Genomic DNA, 17,019 nt, shown 5'->3' with positions numbered 1-17,019 from the left:
GTATCATTTCTCTTAAGAATTCTAGTATTTTTAAGTTCTATATTTTGCTTCTCTATGTTATAAAACCAAACAAAATAGGTCTGGGGCTGACAAGTGGCTGGCAAATAAAACTGAAATCCTAAATAAAACTCATCTGGTTTTACAGTACCAGAGTAAGCAAACAAAAATCTGCCCAGATTGTCATACTATTAGTCATGCTTCAAAGTTGACATGAAATCAAACATTTTTAAGTTTCTTTCTCACCTCTCACTTATTCGCTACTGAACCTCGAAGCTGTAATTTCTTTATCTGCAAAATGGCGATAAAAATAATATCTACCTCAGGAGATATTAATAAGAATTAACAATAGATGGCAAGAATGTTCCTGGCACAAACTAGACACTCAATAAATGTTCAATGCCTTTTCCTTTCCGCTGTATCTCTTGTTAAGGTGGTTCAAAAAGAGGATCATGAACTGATGATTTATTACACTGAGGATCTTCCTTGTACCCCCAAAAGAAAAGTTGCGAGCCTCAATGAGGACTGCTACTTTAAATATCATCCCCATGGTAAGTCCAAAGAAGACTTTCCTTAGAATACCACATCTAGGTTAAAAAAAAAAAAAAATTACAGACTAGAAAATAATCTAGCAAACAATCAAAGTTTGGAAATTAGGATGCTATATATCTTTATAGACTGTGTGGCAATTTCTCTGGTGGAATTAAAATTAATCCTGGAAAAAAGGTTTACTCATATGAGAAACAAGTAAATTTCAAAAGGTCAGAAAAAGTTGTATCAAAATGCAGTTCTAATTCCTCTATTTTCCTATTTTTCCATTTTGCTCAGAAAAACCATAAATGCCTAAATCATATCTCTACGCCAATTTCTCTCCACATCTATTATCATTTAGAGGCACAGAAAACAACATTAACTAATGTTTCTGGCCCTCTGATCCTCATGATTTGAGACTCTTAATAGAAATGTAATGCAGAGAAGAAAATAGGGAAAACTAGAAATAAAATATTTCCCTAACCAAATAGCTGGCAGACAATGTTTCAACCGGAAAATCTAAATAACACATCCTCCTTTAAAAAATTAGGATCTTAGTTTTCTTTTTTGCTTTTTCTGTTTGTTTGCTTGTTTGTTTGAGATGGAGTTTCACTGTTGTTGCCCAGGATGGAGTGCAATGGTGGGATCTCGGCTCACCGAAACCTCCGACTCCAGGGTTCAAGCAATTCTCCTGCCTCAGCCTCCCGAGTAGCTGGGATTACAGGTATGTGCCACCACGGCCAGCTAGATCTCAGTTTTAACACATCAAACATAGTTGAGCACACTTACGATTAGATCAATACAAAACCTGATTTATTATCATCTGTTGTTTGGATATTTCTGAGAACATACATCATCTTTCAAGATTTTAGAGAAAGTAGTTAAGCTGAAGCTTTTAACATAAGATTTCTAAAATATGGTTTTACATAAAAATAGACATCAGGAAAATAGGTTTTGAATGGCAAAAAAGTACCACCTAGAAAATAACTTTAATATTATGGAATAATGTAATGGAATCCAATGTAATTATAGGAAGAATAAGTGATACTACATGAATAAATCAATCACACTTATAGTAAATATTTCATTTTTTCCATCAGGATTTAAAACTTACCCCCAAAATGATAATACTGATCAATGTTCCACAGGCTCTAAAATATGCTTACTGTTAATTTATATATATATTCCACATATGATTGTAAATGATATATACAAAAGGCTAAATTTTATCTAAACACATGCGTTATTGGAAATTCCAGCACATTTCCTGTAAAATTAGAATTAAAAGAATCCTACTGCCCTGAAGAAAAAATTATTATATCAAAAAGCTTGACCAATCATACTTCCTCTAAGTTTTTAGAAAAGATCAAATTCTCATGAATCTCGGTATTTATACAATGTTACAGAACTGACTTTTTTTTAGGACTCAGAGCAATTTGTTTCATTTTGCAATGTGTAAAAAGACAACTGATTAGTAAGTTAGAAGTCTCAAATAGAAGTGGATATTTATAAATTTTGGCAAAATTTTTACATTTTAATTCACAAAAATCAGTTGACAATTGCCATTTCTTAATGTGACACCTAATATCTTTAACAGAGCCTTTTACGGAAAAAAAAAAATTCTACTCAGCAAAGAACATAAAGTTACATTTATAAAGCAGTAATCCAAAATCCAAACTGTCTCTAATTTTAAGTATTTTCCATGAGAAAGGAACACTTTCTTTCACAAAACAAAAATGCCAATTCTATTGACATAATTTACTGTCATGTATTAATTCTCATACAAAACTTCAGTTTCAAAATCTTGAAAATGGGAACCATTTCTGAAAATACTACACCGCCTTCCCCAAAAACTTACCTCTGAAAACTAAAGGGCAAGATAATCTTAAGGAATCTCAAAGCTGCAAGATTAATGGCTGAAAAAGATATACAACCATATTTCAAGGGGATTCTTCAGACTGCACTAAATTCAAAAAATGCCAGAAGGTCATTGACAAAAACAGGTGCCTGTTTGCAAAAATGCAGTTTATCTAATGCCCAGTTCTACAGCAGCAGTTCTCAACGTGTGGTCCAGTGAATTCTCTTTCAGCAGGTACAAAAAGTAAAGGCAATTTTCATAATCATACTAAGACATTATTTGTCTTGTTCACTCTTTCTCTCATGGGAGTAAAATGAAGTTTTCCAGACACTACATAAAATGGGATCTGACAACTTGTGTGCTTACTCAGTTTTAATTTGAAATGGTAAATATCAACAGATATTATCCACATAAATATTAATGGTTGTCCTCAATAATTTTTAAAACTGTAAAGGGGCTATGTGTGGTGGCTCACACCTGTAATCCCAAAACTTTGGAAGGCTGAAGCAGGAGGATTGCTTGTGGTCAAGAATTTGACACGAACCTAGGCAACATAGTGAGATACTGTCTCCACACACAAAAAATAATAATAATCAAAAATAAAAGCATTAGCCAGTCATGGTCGTACACCTGTAGTCTCAGCTACACCGAAGGCTGAGGTGGGAGAATTGCTTGAGTCTGGGAGATTAAAGCTGCAGTTAGCCATGATCACACCACTGCACCCCAGTCTGGGCAACAACGCGAGATCCTGTCTCAAAAAAAAAATTAAAATTAAAAAAATTTTAAAATGAGGCCAGCCGTGGTGGCTCATGCCTATAACCCCAGCACTTTGGGAGGCCAAGGCAGGTGGATCACTTGAGGTCAGGAGTTGGAGAACAGCCTGGCCAACATGGTGAAACCCCATCTCTACCAAAAATACAAAAATGTGCTGGGCATGGTGGCACGCACCTGTATTCCCAGCTACTCAGGAAACTGAGGCAGACAAATTGCTTGAACCCATGAGGCGGAGGTTGCAGTGAGCCAAGATCACGCCACTGTACTCCAGCCTGGGCAACAGAGTAAGACCCTGTCTCAAAAAAAGAAAAAACTGTTTGAGAATCACTGCTAGAGAGTATTTCAGGCATGTCAAGGCCATTAAGAGGGATAATTATAAAAGGGCCCTGCTAAAATAAATATCAAGTTCCCATAAGAAACTTCAAAATTATGAAAGTTCCAGGTCATCATTTCACTACAAATGAACTTAACATAGCAGCCAAGAAAAATGTCTGCCTGCTTATAAACTAAATATGGTATAATTATACATTTCTATTACGTATTTCTAAAGCTACATTTTCAGCTATCTCTACTACAAAGTAGTTTCTGAAAACAAAGTAAAAGCAGGGAAAATCAAACTTCAAATATAATCAAATATATACTTAACTATGTAATGGACACAGAAATTATCACTAGCTAAAATAACCGGGAAGATTAAAACCCAAACATTGGCCACAGGCAACAAGGACTAGCTTTAATCATCTTTTTACAAAATTAAGATCATACAAATAAATCTAGAAATATAACTAATAATCACAATTGGTTAGTTTTTTAATTAAAATGTAATTATCTAATTTGAGGGACATAATTTAAATAAACTAAAATCACCAAAAAATTACTGTAGCACTTGAATAATAGAGTTGTGGGGAAAATGATTCAAGCTTTTAAGTAGAATGTTATTCTGGAGAAAAAGTAACTTTTCATAATCTCTTCTACATGGGCACTTTTTTGAAGAAGTGCTTTGGAATCTCATTCCTGCAATGTGTTTGTGTTTGGGACTATTAATCTAAACATAAACGGTCCCATTATTTACTGAAGTGTCTTCTAGTGGAAAAAAAAAACTAAGCAACCAATACATGGACTTCAAATGCATCGTAAATGTTAGTCTACAACCTCTTAGGCAGTATTTATGAAGTACAGGTTTAATAAATAGATGCTATACACATTTTACGTGGCACATTTCTAAACATATGCAGGTGTCCCTCACTCTTTAGCATAAATCTAATCCACACTGCCTCTATCGTTAGCTAGACTACTTCTAAGAATATCAACCTAATAAAAATGAAGGAAGTGATGTTGTCAAAAGTAAACTTATTCATTAGATATACAGTATTAAGTGCTATAAATTAAACTGCATGCATGCCTAAATTAAATACAAACAATTAGATTTTTCCATGCCTGTTTAAGATAGCATTGATAATATGGAACTGCCTGTGCTATATCATTAAAAATATTATACTTTTTCCCAAATGACAACTTTCCTTTAAAGTTAAGAATTAGAATGACATTGAAGGCAGGCAACATTTTTTTCATATAAAATATTGGTTTCAGAAGTAAACCAATGTTTATAATCCAAATATAAACTGTTGTCTCATCTCCACTGATAACCTTACAGTCTGCTATAGATTATTTTGGTAAGGTAATCACCAACTTTTTAAGCAAAACAATTAAAATAGATAATCACTGCTATGTAACACTTGTAAGCAGAAAAATGTGAAAGAACAAATAAAGTATAAGAGGAAAAATCTTTCTACCAGTTTAACTTACTTCAGTGATATGGAAAAAAATAAGTGTTTGGTAAAGAAATAAATTTTGGTGAATATAAACACATTAACAGAAATGACAGAATTATTACAGTTGTACACGTGATGTAACAGATACATCTACATGTAAGACAACAACTCAATCTTTCTTTTGAAGAAAAACATATACAAAAACACATACACAAAGAGACACAAATGTGTTTGACTGAAGAGTCTTGAATGATGCATCTCTGAGATCAATGGATAAACCTAACTTTCAGTAGTAGAACTTCAAGTAGAAGCACTGAGCCATTACTGCAGTCTTATGACAAAAATGTCTGTTTTATGATGGAAATGTTTGGGTTTTTATTCCATTTCTTTGTAGAGAGAATTTATTTACTAAATATACGTAAAAATAGTTTATACTTATGTGTATGTCCCGTACACATAAAGCAAAGATTTGGTGACTAAAAAGATGATGAGTGCTACAACTGGTAAAGGAATTAATCTTTAAAACTAATCTCTAAGGTTTGAGAAAATCATTAGACTGTTTGTTGCCCTGCTCTAAGGTATTCTCAAGGCCCGCATTTTAATAAGGATATGGACATAACTACGTTGAAAGAAAGGTGACCTTTGTTTTCATATTCCACTCAGCACCATTCAGCAGTCCTATGAACAAAGGAGTAAAGGGATAAAAAGGAGAATGGAAAACTTTGTAATTTCCCAAGTTTATGGATATAAAAATATTTCTCTAAATATTTCTCCTTGAGGACAGAGATTGTGAGCTCCTTGAGAACGGTGACAAATAGTAGATATTTAATAAAAGTCTGTTGGCCAAATGAAAAAATGTTACAGTTAGAGTGCTCATTCATCCCACAGCCGTCTATAAATAGGATTTCAAGGAAGCCACTTAATACAATGTGTAGAGTGATTTAGAGAAGAATTCCCTTTTCCCCAGACACACAGATATAAAAATTGGGTTGATCTACCTCATTACTCTTGCTTTGAGATAGGGTCAGGCTATCATTGGTCAGTTCCTCATCATCAGCACTGTTTCTGCTAAGAACTTTACTCTTCTTCTTCTTGCAACCCCCTTCACTGGCAGGGCTACTATGATCTTCATCATTGCCTTCATCATTCTCGTCTTCATCACTCCCGCTTCCCTCATCTTCATCATCCTCATTGTCTCCATCACTTCCCTCTTTCTGAGATGCAGATCTCCCTTTTCTCTTTACTACAGTAGGTCGCCAATCATTGTCATCCTCACTGTCATAGTCATCCATGTCATTCAGCTCTTCCATGGACACAAAATCCAGAAGTGGTCGGTTTCGTCGAAGGTTCCATTTTTTTGGCTCGCTGACTTGTTCCTCTGCAGCAGTTGTCGTAGTGGGAACAGAAGGGGATGTGTTAACAGCAGGAGGACTTGTGGCTGGTGTGGTGGCAGCAGCAGAAGCAGCCACATTCTCAGATACTGTTGCTTTTTCTTTTTCCTTCTCTCTTTCCTTCTCTTTCTCCTTTTCCTTTTCTTTTTCCTTCTCTTTCTCCTTTTTCTTTCTAGGTCTTTCTCCATTTTCTTCTTCCTCCTTCTTTTCCATTTTAATTAACTGTTTTTCTGCTGATAGTACTTCTTCCTCTGCAGAATTTTTAAGCTGTTCTTCTTTTACTTTAATATCTTCATTCAGTTCTTCTTCTAAAATATTTTCTTCAGAATCACTACAGGAACCTTCTCCACTGTCCTTTGAAGCATCTTCACTTCCATTACCACTCCCTTCAGAATCTGTTGAAAATATGAGAAAAAAAAAACCACACATATGTATATACATACACACACACACACACAACGCTGACACAAATGAAACCACCAAAATTTGTGAATAACTTGCAAAACAATATAAACAAATTTAAGTCAAAGAATGGTAGACATTCCCAACCTGATCAAATAATAAATCAATGAAGTTGATACAATGGTTTTGTATAGCTCTAATGAAGATGAATATATATAACCCTAAATTAAAATATGCTTTAAAAAGAGAAGCACTATTTTGTGTCACATGGCAATATTTAGTACCGAAGAGGCAATTATTTTTTAAAGTAAATGTGCTTCTTTTAAGATTAGGCACTTGATTTTAATTTTACTGATAACACAGACAAAATTTTTCCTCCCTTAAACATCTTTTGTAAACTATATGGACTTGTAAGTATTGAGTCACAACCAAAACAAGATAAATCTGGCCCATAAAACTGCTTCATTTATTTTACTCTTTTCCCAGTTAAATGAGCATGGATATTTATGATAGTCAACTTATACTACATCCCTAATACACCAAACAAATTTTAGGAATACCAAGAACACAGGTGAAAAGAGACAATAGCAATGGCAGAGAAAAAGGAAGTTGTAAGAGAAATGATCAGTTTTCCTGTTTATTAGGATTCTGTTCATATCAATAAAAGAAGAGTCACTACACTTTCAAAACGGCTACACAGTAACCACTATATGCTCTAGAATGGAAGAAACTGATGAATAAAGCAGTCCATCCTGAAAATGAGCAGTCACTGAAAAGTTAGGCTGAAGACATTAAAGAGCTCACAGGACTTAATGCTTTCTAGCAGGTTTCTTCCACTCCTACCTAGGGCAGCCCAGTCCTTCTCAACCCAACACTACTCAGTAACCTTCTAATCATTCTCTTTGTACCCAATCAAGTCAATAACAATCTAAAATATTTGAAGAGAGAAATAAATGAAAGGAGGGAAAGAGGACAGGGAGCAGGAGGAGGTGGGGAAGAAACCAGTTAAGTCTTAACCAGTACCAATAGTTATATCCACAGGATGATGAATTTTTGCACCTATAGCCAAGAAAAAGGTAATGATAAAATGGTGGGAAAAGTACAGTGTTTCCACATCATTTTAATTTCTATTAACTCAACTAGGCTTAACCTCTGTAATTAACTAAGCACTAAAATTGAAGGAAGCTGTCTTAATCAGTATCTGGTATCTAGTGAGCCCCACAAGTCATACAAATGACTGCTAACAAAAATATCCTGCAAGCAAAATTACATAAAAAATAAACACTAACATTTAACAGATACTGACTGACTCTATGAAATCATTAACAATCTCACAACTGTCATGTAGGTATCCATAGCTTACTTGTGACTGTTCTGAAAAAAATACTTTTATCCTAAACAACCTTGCACAGGATACAAGAGCAATATCATACAGGTCAGCAATTCCCTATCGGAAACTTTAAGAACCAGATGTGTTTCAGAATTCATAATTTCTCAGATTTTCAAGGGTAACATGAAGCATGTACCATATATTACACTAATACCCCTAGTGAAGTCTATGGGATTATCCTATAATCAAACATTATTTCTGCAGAGAAAAATATAAATATTTACAGCATATGAGAAATAAATACTACAAATAAACTCCTACCAGTTCCTGTTAGGCTTTGCCACCAAATAAGTTTGTGTCAATCTTACAAAACACTTGGATTTTTGAACTTCTTGGATTTCAAGAGTGTGGACCCAATATCACTCACAAACAAGTGACTTTTTTCAGTCTCCAAAGCATTAAGAAAATTATGATTTTGTAAACCACTCACAGTAATTAAACCCAACCTACCAAGAAAAATCACATCTGGTAAAAATAACAATAATAATCTTTAGACATTTTAAAATTACGATTTAATAAATAAAAACCAGAGTTGACTAAACACTTCTAAGACACAGAAAGATCTTTTATGCACACTGACTAAAGAAAACTCAAACACCTTAGGCTCTAGAATGGAAGCAATGCCATAATTAAGAGAGCTAGGAGACAAAGATGAAAGAAAAGGTACTTTTCTTCTGCATCAACCTTCTAGAAGGCTTTTTACCAATCAAAACTTAATGATAGACAAAAAAGTAAGATTAACTGGGGCAGAAGTGGGGGTAGCTGATCAAAACTTAGACCAATCCAACTTTGCTGTTACCTGGTAAATTTTACAAAATGTCAGAGATTTTTGTGATTTTGTTTTGGTAGTTGCCAATGCCAATTAATTATTTTTTCTAATGAGAGGTAAATTGAGACTCCTTGATTCTGTTTTTGATTTATAATCATGCCTGAATAGAAAGGAATTTTTAAAAAATTCAATGTTTTATATTTGTTAACTATTAGAAGAATGGACATTTTCCCACAAAACCAAGTCCTAATAGCTTATCCAATCCCTCGTTCTCCAAATACAGAGCATTAGTCAGACTCCAACTACAGGGATCAGCAATACATCAAATTTTATCTTTCTATAGGGATCAGCAACATATCAAATATTATCTTTCCCTGATCTCTGAAAAATAACTTCTTCATCTGATTAGTCACTATTTGTTTTTTGTACATATGCACTGGAGGGATGGAGATAAACCTTATTTATTTACAAGCATAGCTGGGTAATAAGGATAATAAGAAAAATCAAGGTCCTTGGCTGTCTATTTTTTCCATAGGCTGCAAAGAAAAAAAATTCCCATTACTATAAAATCAAAGAATGACTCTGTGCCATGTTCCAGAAAAAAAAAAGAGAAAGGAAAAAAAGAAATACACCAGAGAAATTAGCCAGATACTTCAAATAAAGCTATCTTAGGCAGAAAGACAGAGTTAATTTCAAGTCTACAATAAACCTTTCTTACATTTGAAAAAAGTAAATCTTTAAAATTGAAATCCTACTTCCCATTTGGTTAAATAAAAGATAACCTTTCTCAAACATACAATATATCGGAATCTCTCCGAGCAACAGCTATTTCAACTAACAGACAGTTAAGAAATTTTTTACCATCACAGAATTTTTCAAAACTCCTCTGAGTGGTAATGGCCAGACAGAAAATAAAATAAATTTTAAAATTAGAATTTAAAACACCAACAAGAATCCCTTTAAAACATTAAATAATAAAATAAAAATTAATTTAATTAATATCAACCATCAATAACCACTGCATCCAATGTTCTCCCCATAACAAAATCAATATGACTTAATTTAGTTTTATGTTAATATACAATATATGCGATATAAATTTGTTCATCAATTTCATCAATCTAATTCTGTTCACTGATCTCGTACAATAGTATTAGTACTATAAATATACACAATAGATAACAGACCAATCACTATTCTACCAGTTATTTAGAGCTATCCCGGGGCTACATTTGACCAAAACTGTGTATGTCTTGAAGACAGCCAGTCAGTCAACACAACTCATCCTCTACTGCTGATTCTAGTTCCAGCTATGCCATCTTAGGTTTGTATGGGTAAATCTAAGCCAGTGGTACTCAAATGGGGACATTTTTTCCCCCAGAGGACAACTGGCAATGTCTGGAAATAACAGTTGCCACAACAGTGGAAGTGGGGTGGAGGTGAGGCTGGGGCAGGTTGGAAACTGGCATCTAGAGGCTACTGGCATCTAGTAGAGGAAAGGGTTGTTGTTGCTAGACATCCTACTGGGTACAGGGCAAGCCTCCACAACAAAAAACTATCCAACACAAAATGCCAATAGCACCAAGGTTGAGAAACCCTTAACTCGTATATACGGCCACAATTTGACCTTATTCTACTTTTCCAGGCTTATCTCTTCTACTTCTTCTACTTATCTCTTCAACCCTGATCCCCAAATATAAAAAACAATTCCAAGTCTCAACACTTTTAATTTTTGCCTCACCAAGATTGCTGTTTATCTAAATCTTTCTGTTCATAGTTCCACTCTTCTCTCCTCAATGAAATTGTTCTACATCAATCTAAAGTAATCCCATTTCCTATGAAAGGCTTGAACTACACAAGTGATCAGCCATCCTTTGTATCACTTATTTTATTTAATTACTCTAATTTTTGTTTTACTTACATGTTATTTTACTTACATGCTATTTTACTTACTTATTCTAATATTACTACTATTGTTTTATAAATTCACCATAACATCTAGCAAAGAGCTAAACTATGGACAATCAATGAACACATCTTGGTCCAATTATTCAAAGTCAGATTAAGCACAAAATACCACCAAAGTCTCAGGCTGACTCTTCTCATTAAATTATTTCCTGGTAATATGGCCTAACTAAACTACCTTTTGATCAAGATCTAAAGTTAACCCCATTTTACTTTGGATGGTGGGGGATGGGGGTAGAGGGCATGGCTAATCTATCTGGTTAATAAAATACAGGTCTGCATCTTTATAAAGATGTAAACATTTTTTAAAACATTCAATTAATGTAGCAGATAACTAAATGTAAGTAAGTCTCCTATCCTACCCCCAGCCCTATGCCCAAGTCTCAAATATAAACACTTGAACTAGGTCAAACCATGAAATTGCTAATATTTGACTGTTTTGGACCTACAAAACTGGTAATTCCATATGGTTCAACCTAACATTTCTACATATTGTTCTTCTGGTGGTTATCACCATAATTCTAAAACATATATACCCTATTTTAGGACTTACTCATTTCAAACTTTATTGATTGCTTTCAATCAAAAATGAGAAGCTTCTTTTGCTTTTGCATTAAAAATAAAATATAAACTCTCTTCAGTTTCATAATTTTCTAAAGGTACAGGCTGGTAATCACTTGCCGATCTCACTCGTGGGTCACTCTTTACCAAATGTTGATTTGTTTCTATTTTATGATAGAGTTAAATTATGTTTATCTGCAAATGTTTTCTATATTTATTCCTAAAACCAAACAGAAATATAAAAAGTTTTATAGTCAGAATTTCAGATTTCAAGATGAAGGTAAGAAAAAACTGATCCACAGAATCCAGTTAGCCAAAATTAAGGCCAACCAATCTAACCACTTAATATTAAGTTCTAAGGAAGTTCGTAGTTCATTCAATAAGTCATTTCTAGAAGTTGTTTTGAAAGAAAACATGATCAGACAGATGTTTAGCTACCATTTGTCTACTTCCAATTTAATCTCCTATTCATAAGTAGTGCTGGGAATCCACAACTTCAACATGTTTGAAAACCAGTGATAGGACTAATGTCTTATTCTCTATAAGACTTCAATTAAGTATATACTATCTCAGGCACAGAAAAGATTCAAATGGAAAACAATGGTAATCCAGAGTAAGCCAGTATCTCAGCTATGCGGAGCATCGATGCACCTAAAATAAGTCAAAAATATGATTCAATTTCTGTTGACTATTAATCATTTTAAATACAATCATTTTCTTCTAAATTCCCTTTTACAATAAATACCAAGAACTATACATATAGAATTGTGACCTGAGACCACAGGTCACAAATTTAAGCTCCCCAGGGGGCCAGGAGGGTAAATTATGAGTACAGCATACTAAATATTATGTTACAAGAGGGAACAGAAAGTAAATATTTTTAGTGTGTTTAAGGGATATATAGATATATCAAACTAACAAAACTCATCCTATCATTTTTTCACAAACAACAGTTGTCTTCAACTATAGTTAGGATTTAACAAGGTCAGAAATCTCTACTTAGCTCGATGTCATAAAATATTTTGAGAAAGTACTTTCTGTTTGTATCAGATTGTTTTACCACTTGAAAAAGAAGCAATACCTGTGAATACTCCATCTCAATAAACAAACCTTAGAAACAAATTGTCCACAAAGTCAAGATTTATTGTCACATAATTATGCAATACTTAATATAAGTTTTAGAATTGTTCTAATATTCAAAGAATTCGTAACTTCCAAGACCCAATTATGTTTGTCAAAGTTTACAACCACAACCATAACAAACCAAAACTACATCCTAGCCAGGAATATTCTTATCTGCCAAGGTCTTTACCAAGAGAACTAAGATTTAAATTTTACCTTCTTTCCCTTCCCTTCTTTGGAAATACCAAACATCAGCAAACTAACTAAAGGAGAGATAAAGAGCTGAGAAGCAAAGGATAAAAAACAGTTAATCAAGATAAACATCAATTTTTGATTGCGGAGGATGAATTCAATTAGTAACCAAATATCCAGAGTTTCTGTTTAAGATTCCGTCCATCAACTCTTGGGATCCAAGCAGATAAACAGACTAAATTCCAAAGTCAAATCCACTGGATCCGTTACTGCCTGAGTGACCTCATGCCAGTTCTTTAAACTCAATACCCCTGTTACCTGTAAAATAGTATCTCCTTCACTAAGTTACTGTGAAAATTAAAAGAGATTATGCAAACAAAAAGTTATCAGCAAATCACAATGCAAATTCTGCTGTCGATGCTACTAAAAGTAGCAACAGGAATATAATTTCATTCATCCCTTCCTACTATCCCTAGCAGGAAAAAGACAAGGGAAAACCAGAGGAAGGAGAGATGTGACTAAGCACAGCAAACTCTCTAGAAGGATATAAAAACTGTTGAAGAGATGAAATTGGAAAGGTTTTTACTTCTCGCTTTATTTAAATTTTCATCTCACTTTATTTAAATTTTCAAAAGAGGTGAAATTACAAATAATTTTTATTGTTCATGTTTATCAGTATTTTTCCCATAAAATATTTAAACATAATTTTTATGTTTCTCAGATTCTTTCAATTGAAACTGTATATATTATATACATAAGGCACACTGAACAGAAGATACAAAGGAAAACCATACTTTTCTGTTTTCCAGTTCAGCACAATGTGAATATACCACCTTTAAAAAAAAAAGTTTTCAAAGATCAGATGGCTCCAGCTACACGGCGGGCTGAGGCAGGAGAATCACTTGAACCAGAGGTTGTTGCAGTGAGCCGAGATCACGCCACTGCATTCCAGCCTGGTGGCAGAGCGAGACTCCGTGTCAGAAAATAAAATAAAACAAAACAAAACAAAATAAAATAAAATAAAAATTGACAAAAAAAAAAAAAAAAAAAGTTTTTTAAATTACTAAATATAGTGAGCAAGCATGCATGACTTACACTTCAGAGATATCTGAGAGGCCCAATTCGCAAGGTCCAGCACCTACTATAATTTAAAGTGCAGTTTTATTCTAGCAAAAGAGCTAATACACAAAAAAAGCAAAACTCCCCTAAGAGAATGTCAAGTGATCTGAAAAAAGAAGAACCCTGCTCAAGGACTATTAATGGTCCACACACCTCTCAGGATACTTTTCTACTTTGGGATATCTTTCGGTTTTTTCCTCTGTAATATAAGCATAAATGTATTACAGGTGTAAAACAGAGAAACCCTTTTGCATCTTAGGAAAAAGTCCTTCCCCTGACTGCTAATTATCTCTGAGGAAAACAGAAGCAACGATAGGTCTAGTGACAGTATCTAAAGGCAAAATGGGAAATCAAATGGACAAAATAAATGAAGTTTATGTGCTTTCACTTAAAATTGGCATTTTAATCAAAACCGATTTAAAAAATCTAAAAATAAGCCTAACTCCAGAAAGCTGGGAAAGGGGAAGAGAGAAGGAAATATTTACCTGAGGCATCTCCAACTTTAAAATCACTGTCATCTGAACTATCATAATCAAGAGCTTCCAGCAGAGAAGCTGCCAAAGGCTTCACCTGCCTCCTCTTGGAGCTGCGATCCACTGTTAAGAGAAAAAAAATTACATTGTCATTCATAATCACACCAAACACAGGTGAGATTTGTGGTGCTAAGAGAACACAAAGATGACCTCGCGCAAGGAATTTTTGTCTAACTGAGTTCTCAGCAAAAGAGGTCAGGAGAAGGTTGGGGTGCAGAAGCGGGGTGGGGAAGGCTGGACAGCTCCATGGGCAGTTTCAGAGGCAGCTCCAGCCCTGATGCTGCCAACGCCAACTCAGGCCGGCTAAAATCGAAGCTGACCCTCTTGCCCATCTTTTCGAGATGTAGGTTCTGCACCTTACTCGTAATCCCCCACTTACACATCGTAACAGTCAATAAAACACGCAAAACCCAGGGAATAAAAGAAGCGGGCTTCACTTCCGCGGACCATGGAGGGCCAGGGTCCACCAATCCAGCTTTCCCGCAGGGTTCTCCCACTCCTGCCCTGCTCCCACCGGCCCTGACATCTAGAATGGCTGAAATGGATCCCTCGCCGCAGAGGCCTTGGACACACTTACTAAGGAATCCGTGAAGTGGTCGTTTGGAGGAGACTTAGGGAGAGGCTGCGGGAGCCCAGGCAGCGCCGAGGTCGGGGACTGGGGCCGCGAAGACAAGTCCGAAAGATGCTATTTAAAACCGGAGCGCAGCCAGCCAGACAGGGGCGCTCCCAAGAGTAGCCCCGCGGTCCCTTAACCCCCCGCCCCCCCGGCCTCACCTGGCCCTGGCCGCTCAAGCCCCTTCCCACAGCGCTCCCTGGCCGGAGAAGACCTCCGGCCCAGGCAGCGCAGTCAACCCGGCGGCCCTGGGCGGTTAATTTCTCCCGTTAAAACTAGAAAAAAAAAAAAAAGAAAGAAAAACTTTATTAGCCTGGACCACAAGCAACAAAAAACCCAGAAATTGCAAAGCTCGAGGCCGGCTGCCTCAGACAATAGGGAAAGCTGCGACCCGGATACGGCTCTGAGTAGAAGGAAGTGAAAGCACGAGGCTGAGCGCAGCCCTGAGAGCAGCAGGAGTTGAGGGCGCATGCGCAGGACTCGCCCCCGCGCACCCTTCCCGAGCAGGAGCCGAACAGAGCCGAGTGGAAGCCCAGGGAGCCTCACGGAGCCTCACGAAGCCGAGTAGTGCCAAGCAGGAGCAGAGGTCCCCGCCAAACCAGTGCAACTCCGCTCATAAACCCCTAAGGCTCCGCCCTCTCCGCGCCTAATTCGGCTCCGGAGGCTAAATCCCTGGGAGACCAGTTTTTGTTTCTGATCTGTTTTTTAAGGATTTACTGAGTAAACTTTCCACAAAGGGATGTTTGCTACCCTAAGCCACTACCAATAATTAAATAATATTGTCACCGGTAGAGGGTCGTGACTGCAAGTTGTCCAGGTTCTTGGCGTTTTTAACAAAGAATTGCACAAAACGCCCAGCAAAGCAAAGAAAGAATGAAGCAACAAAAGAACAAAAGCAGGGATTTATTGAAAATGAAAGCATGCTCTCTGTGGGAGCGACCTGAGCAGCCGCTCAAGGGCCCGGATACAGAATCCTGTTGAGTCCAAATACCCTCTAGAAGCTTCCTGTTGGCCACTTCATGCTCACTTCATGTAAATAAAGTAACGCGCAATCAGTCTGATTGGTTGCAGAAAGATGCCAACCAGAGGCCGAAATGAAGTTACAAAGATCATGCTCCTGTGCAAACACTGGTGCAAAAAGCAATCAATCAGAGGCAGGGTGAAGTTACAAAGTGATAGACTTCTATGGAAAGGAAGACTCCCCTGCAATCAGTCTGATTTGTTGCCAACAGCCAATTTCCCATCCGCCCTGCAGAAAAAGTGGGGGTTTGCAAAGGGAGTAGCCTTTGGTCCTTTTGTTACTTAGGCATGGAAAGTTAGGGGTTTCCTTTCATTTTAGTTCTAGGAAGTTGGCGTGAAACATCCTTAGGTTCCCTGCCTCCAGACCCTATTCTCCTGCCTCTCTCACCCAAACTATCATTGCTATGTGTCCGCTCAAACTTTTCTATTGTGTTATAGAAACTTCTATTCCAAAATGTATAACCTACTTAGTAAACTTTTTTCCTTTTCAATTACCATTCTTTTACCTCCTCATCTGAAATGGAAAAGTTACCTTGCAGCACTCTCAAATGAAAACCACTCATCCTTCCATACTTCATTTTCTCAAGGTGCAGAAGTGGCATCCCATCCTTAATACTCCTCATTGGCTTTCAGATATTTATTCTTCCAGTTAAAATCCTAGGAACTTGGTTATTTTAAAAACTCCATTCTGGGAACTTCACTTCCATTCTACTTTAAACACCAACCATATCATGGACTGACAGTTTTACCTACAAAATTATAAATCGAAATATTCCACTCTTTGACAATAGCCCTTTAGATTTATTTGGAGCAATTATGCTAAATTATCTAAAAGAGAAATTCAAAATCTGGCATTCGTGTTTATGTAAAACCAATTTCTAGGAGATTTTCTGAATCAAAATGTATTAATTCATTTACCTTTAATAAATAACACCTAGTTGCTCTAGAAAAACAGTCTGTACTGCTGGGCACGGTGGCTCACGCCTGTAATCCCAGCACTTTGGGAGGCC

At 36.1% G+C, this 17,019-nt stretch overlaps 1 protein-coding gene across 14 annotated transcripts in view; it reads right to left on the bottom strand.

Annotated features, from left to right (window-relative positions):
* Positions 1 to 15,671, bottom strand: part of PHF14 (PHD finger protein 14) — a 200,478-nt gene extending 184,807 nt beyond the window's left edge. For 3 of the 14 annotated variants that reach the window (XR_004433291.1, XM_033194699.1, XM_033194700.1), the window contains exons 1-3: positions 14,954 to 15,669; positions 14,329 to 14,439; positions 5,931 to 6,718 (exon numbers count right to left, since the gene is read on the bottom strand). Coding sequence is in view for 13 of the 14 variants with exons in the window: in XM_033194699.1 (XP_033050590.1) it covers positions 5,931 to 6,718; positions 14,329 to 14,439; position 14,954 (900 nt within the window). In the remaining variant the exon portion in view is untranslated. Of the gene's footprint in view, positions 1 to 5,930; positions 6,719 to 14,328; positions 14,440 to 14,953 lie in introns of all 14 variants that reach the window. The other 11 variants (XM_033194692.1, XM_033194693.1, XM_033194697.1 and 8 more) reach the window with 6 other exon arrangements.
* Between the last annotated feature and the right edge of the window lie 1,348 nt (positions 15,672 to 17,019).

The sequence above is a fragment of the Trachypithecus francoisi genome, unplaced genomic scaffold, assembly GCF_009764315.1.
Source record: "Trachypithecus francoisi isolate TF-2019V2 unplaced genomic scaffold, Tfra_2.0 Lachesis_group4, whole genome shotgun sequence".
Taxonomy (NCBI): Eukaryota; Metazoa; Chordata; class Mammalia; order Primates; family Cercopithecidae; genus Trachypithecus; species Trachypithecus francoisi.
Note: the sequence above shows the minus strand (reverse complement) of the source record. Positions and strands in the feature narration are given on the sequence as shown.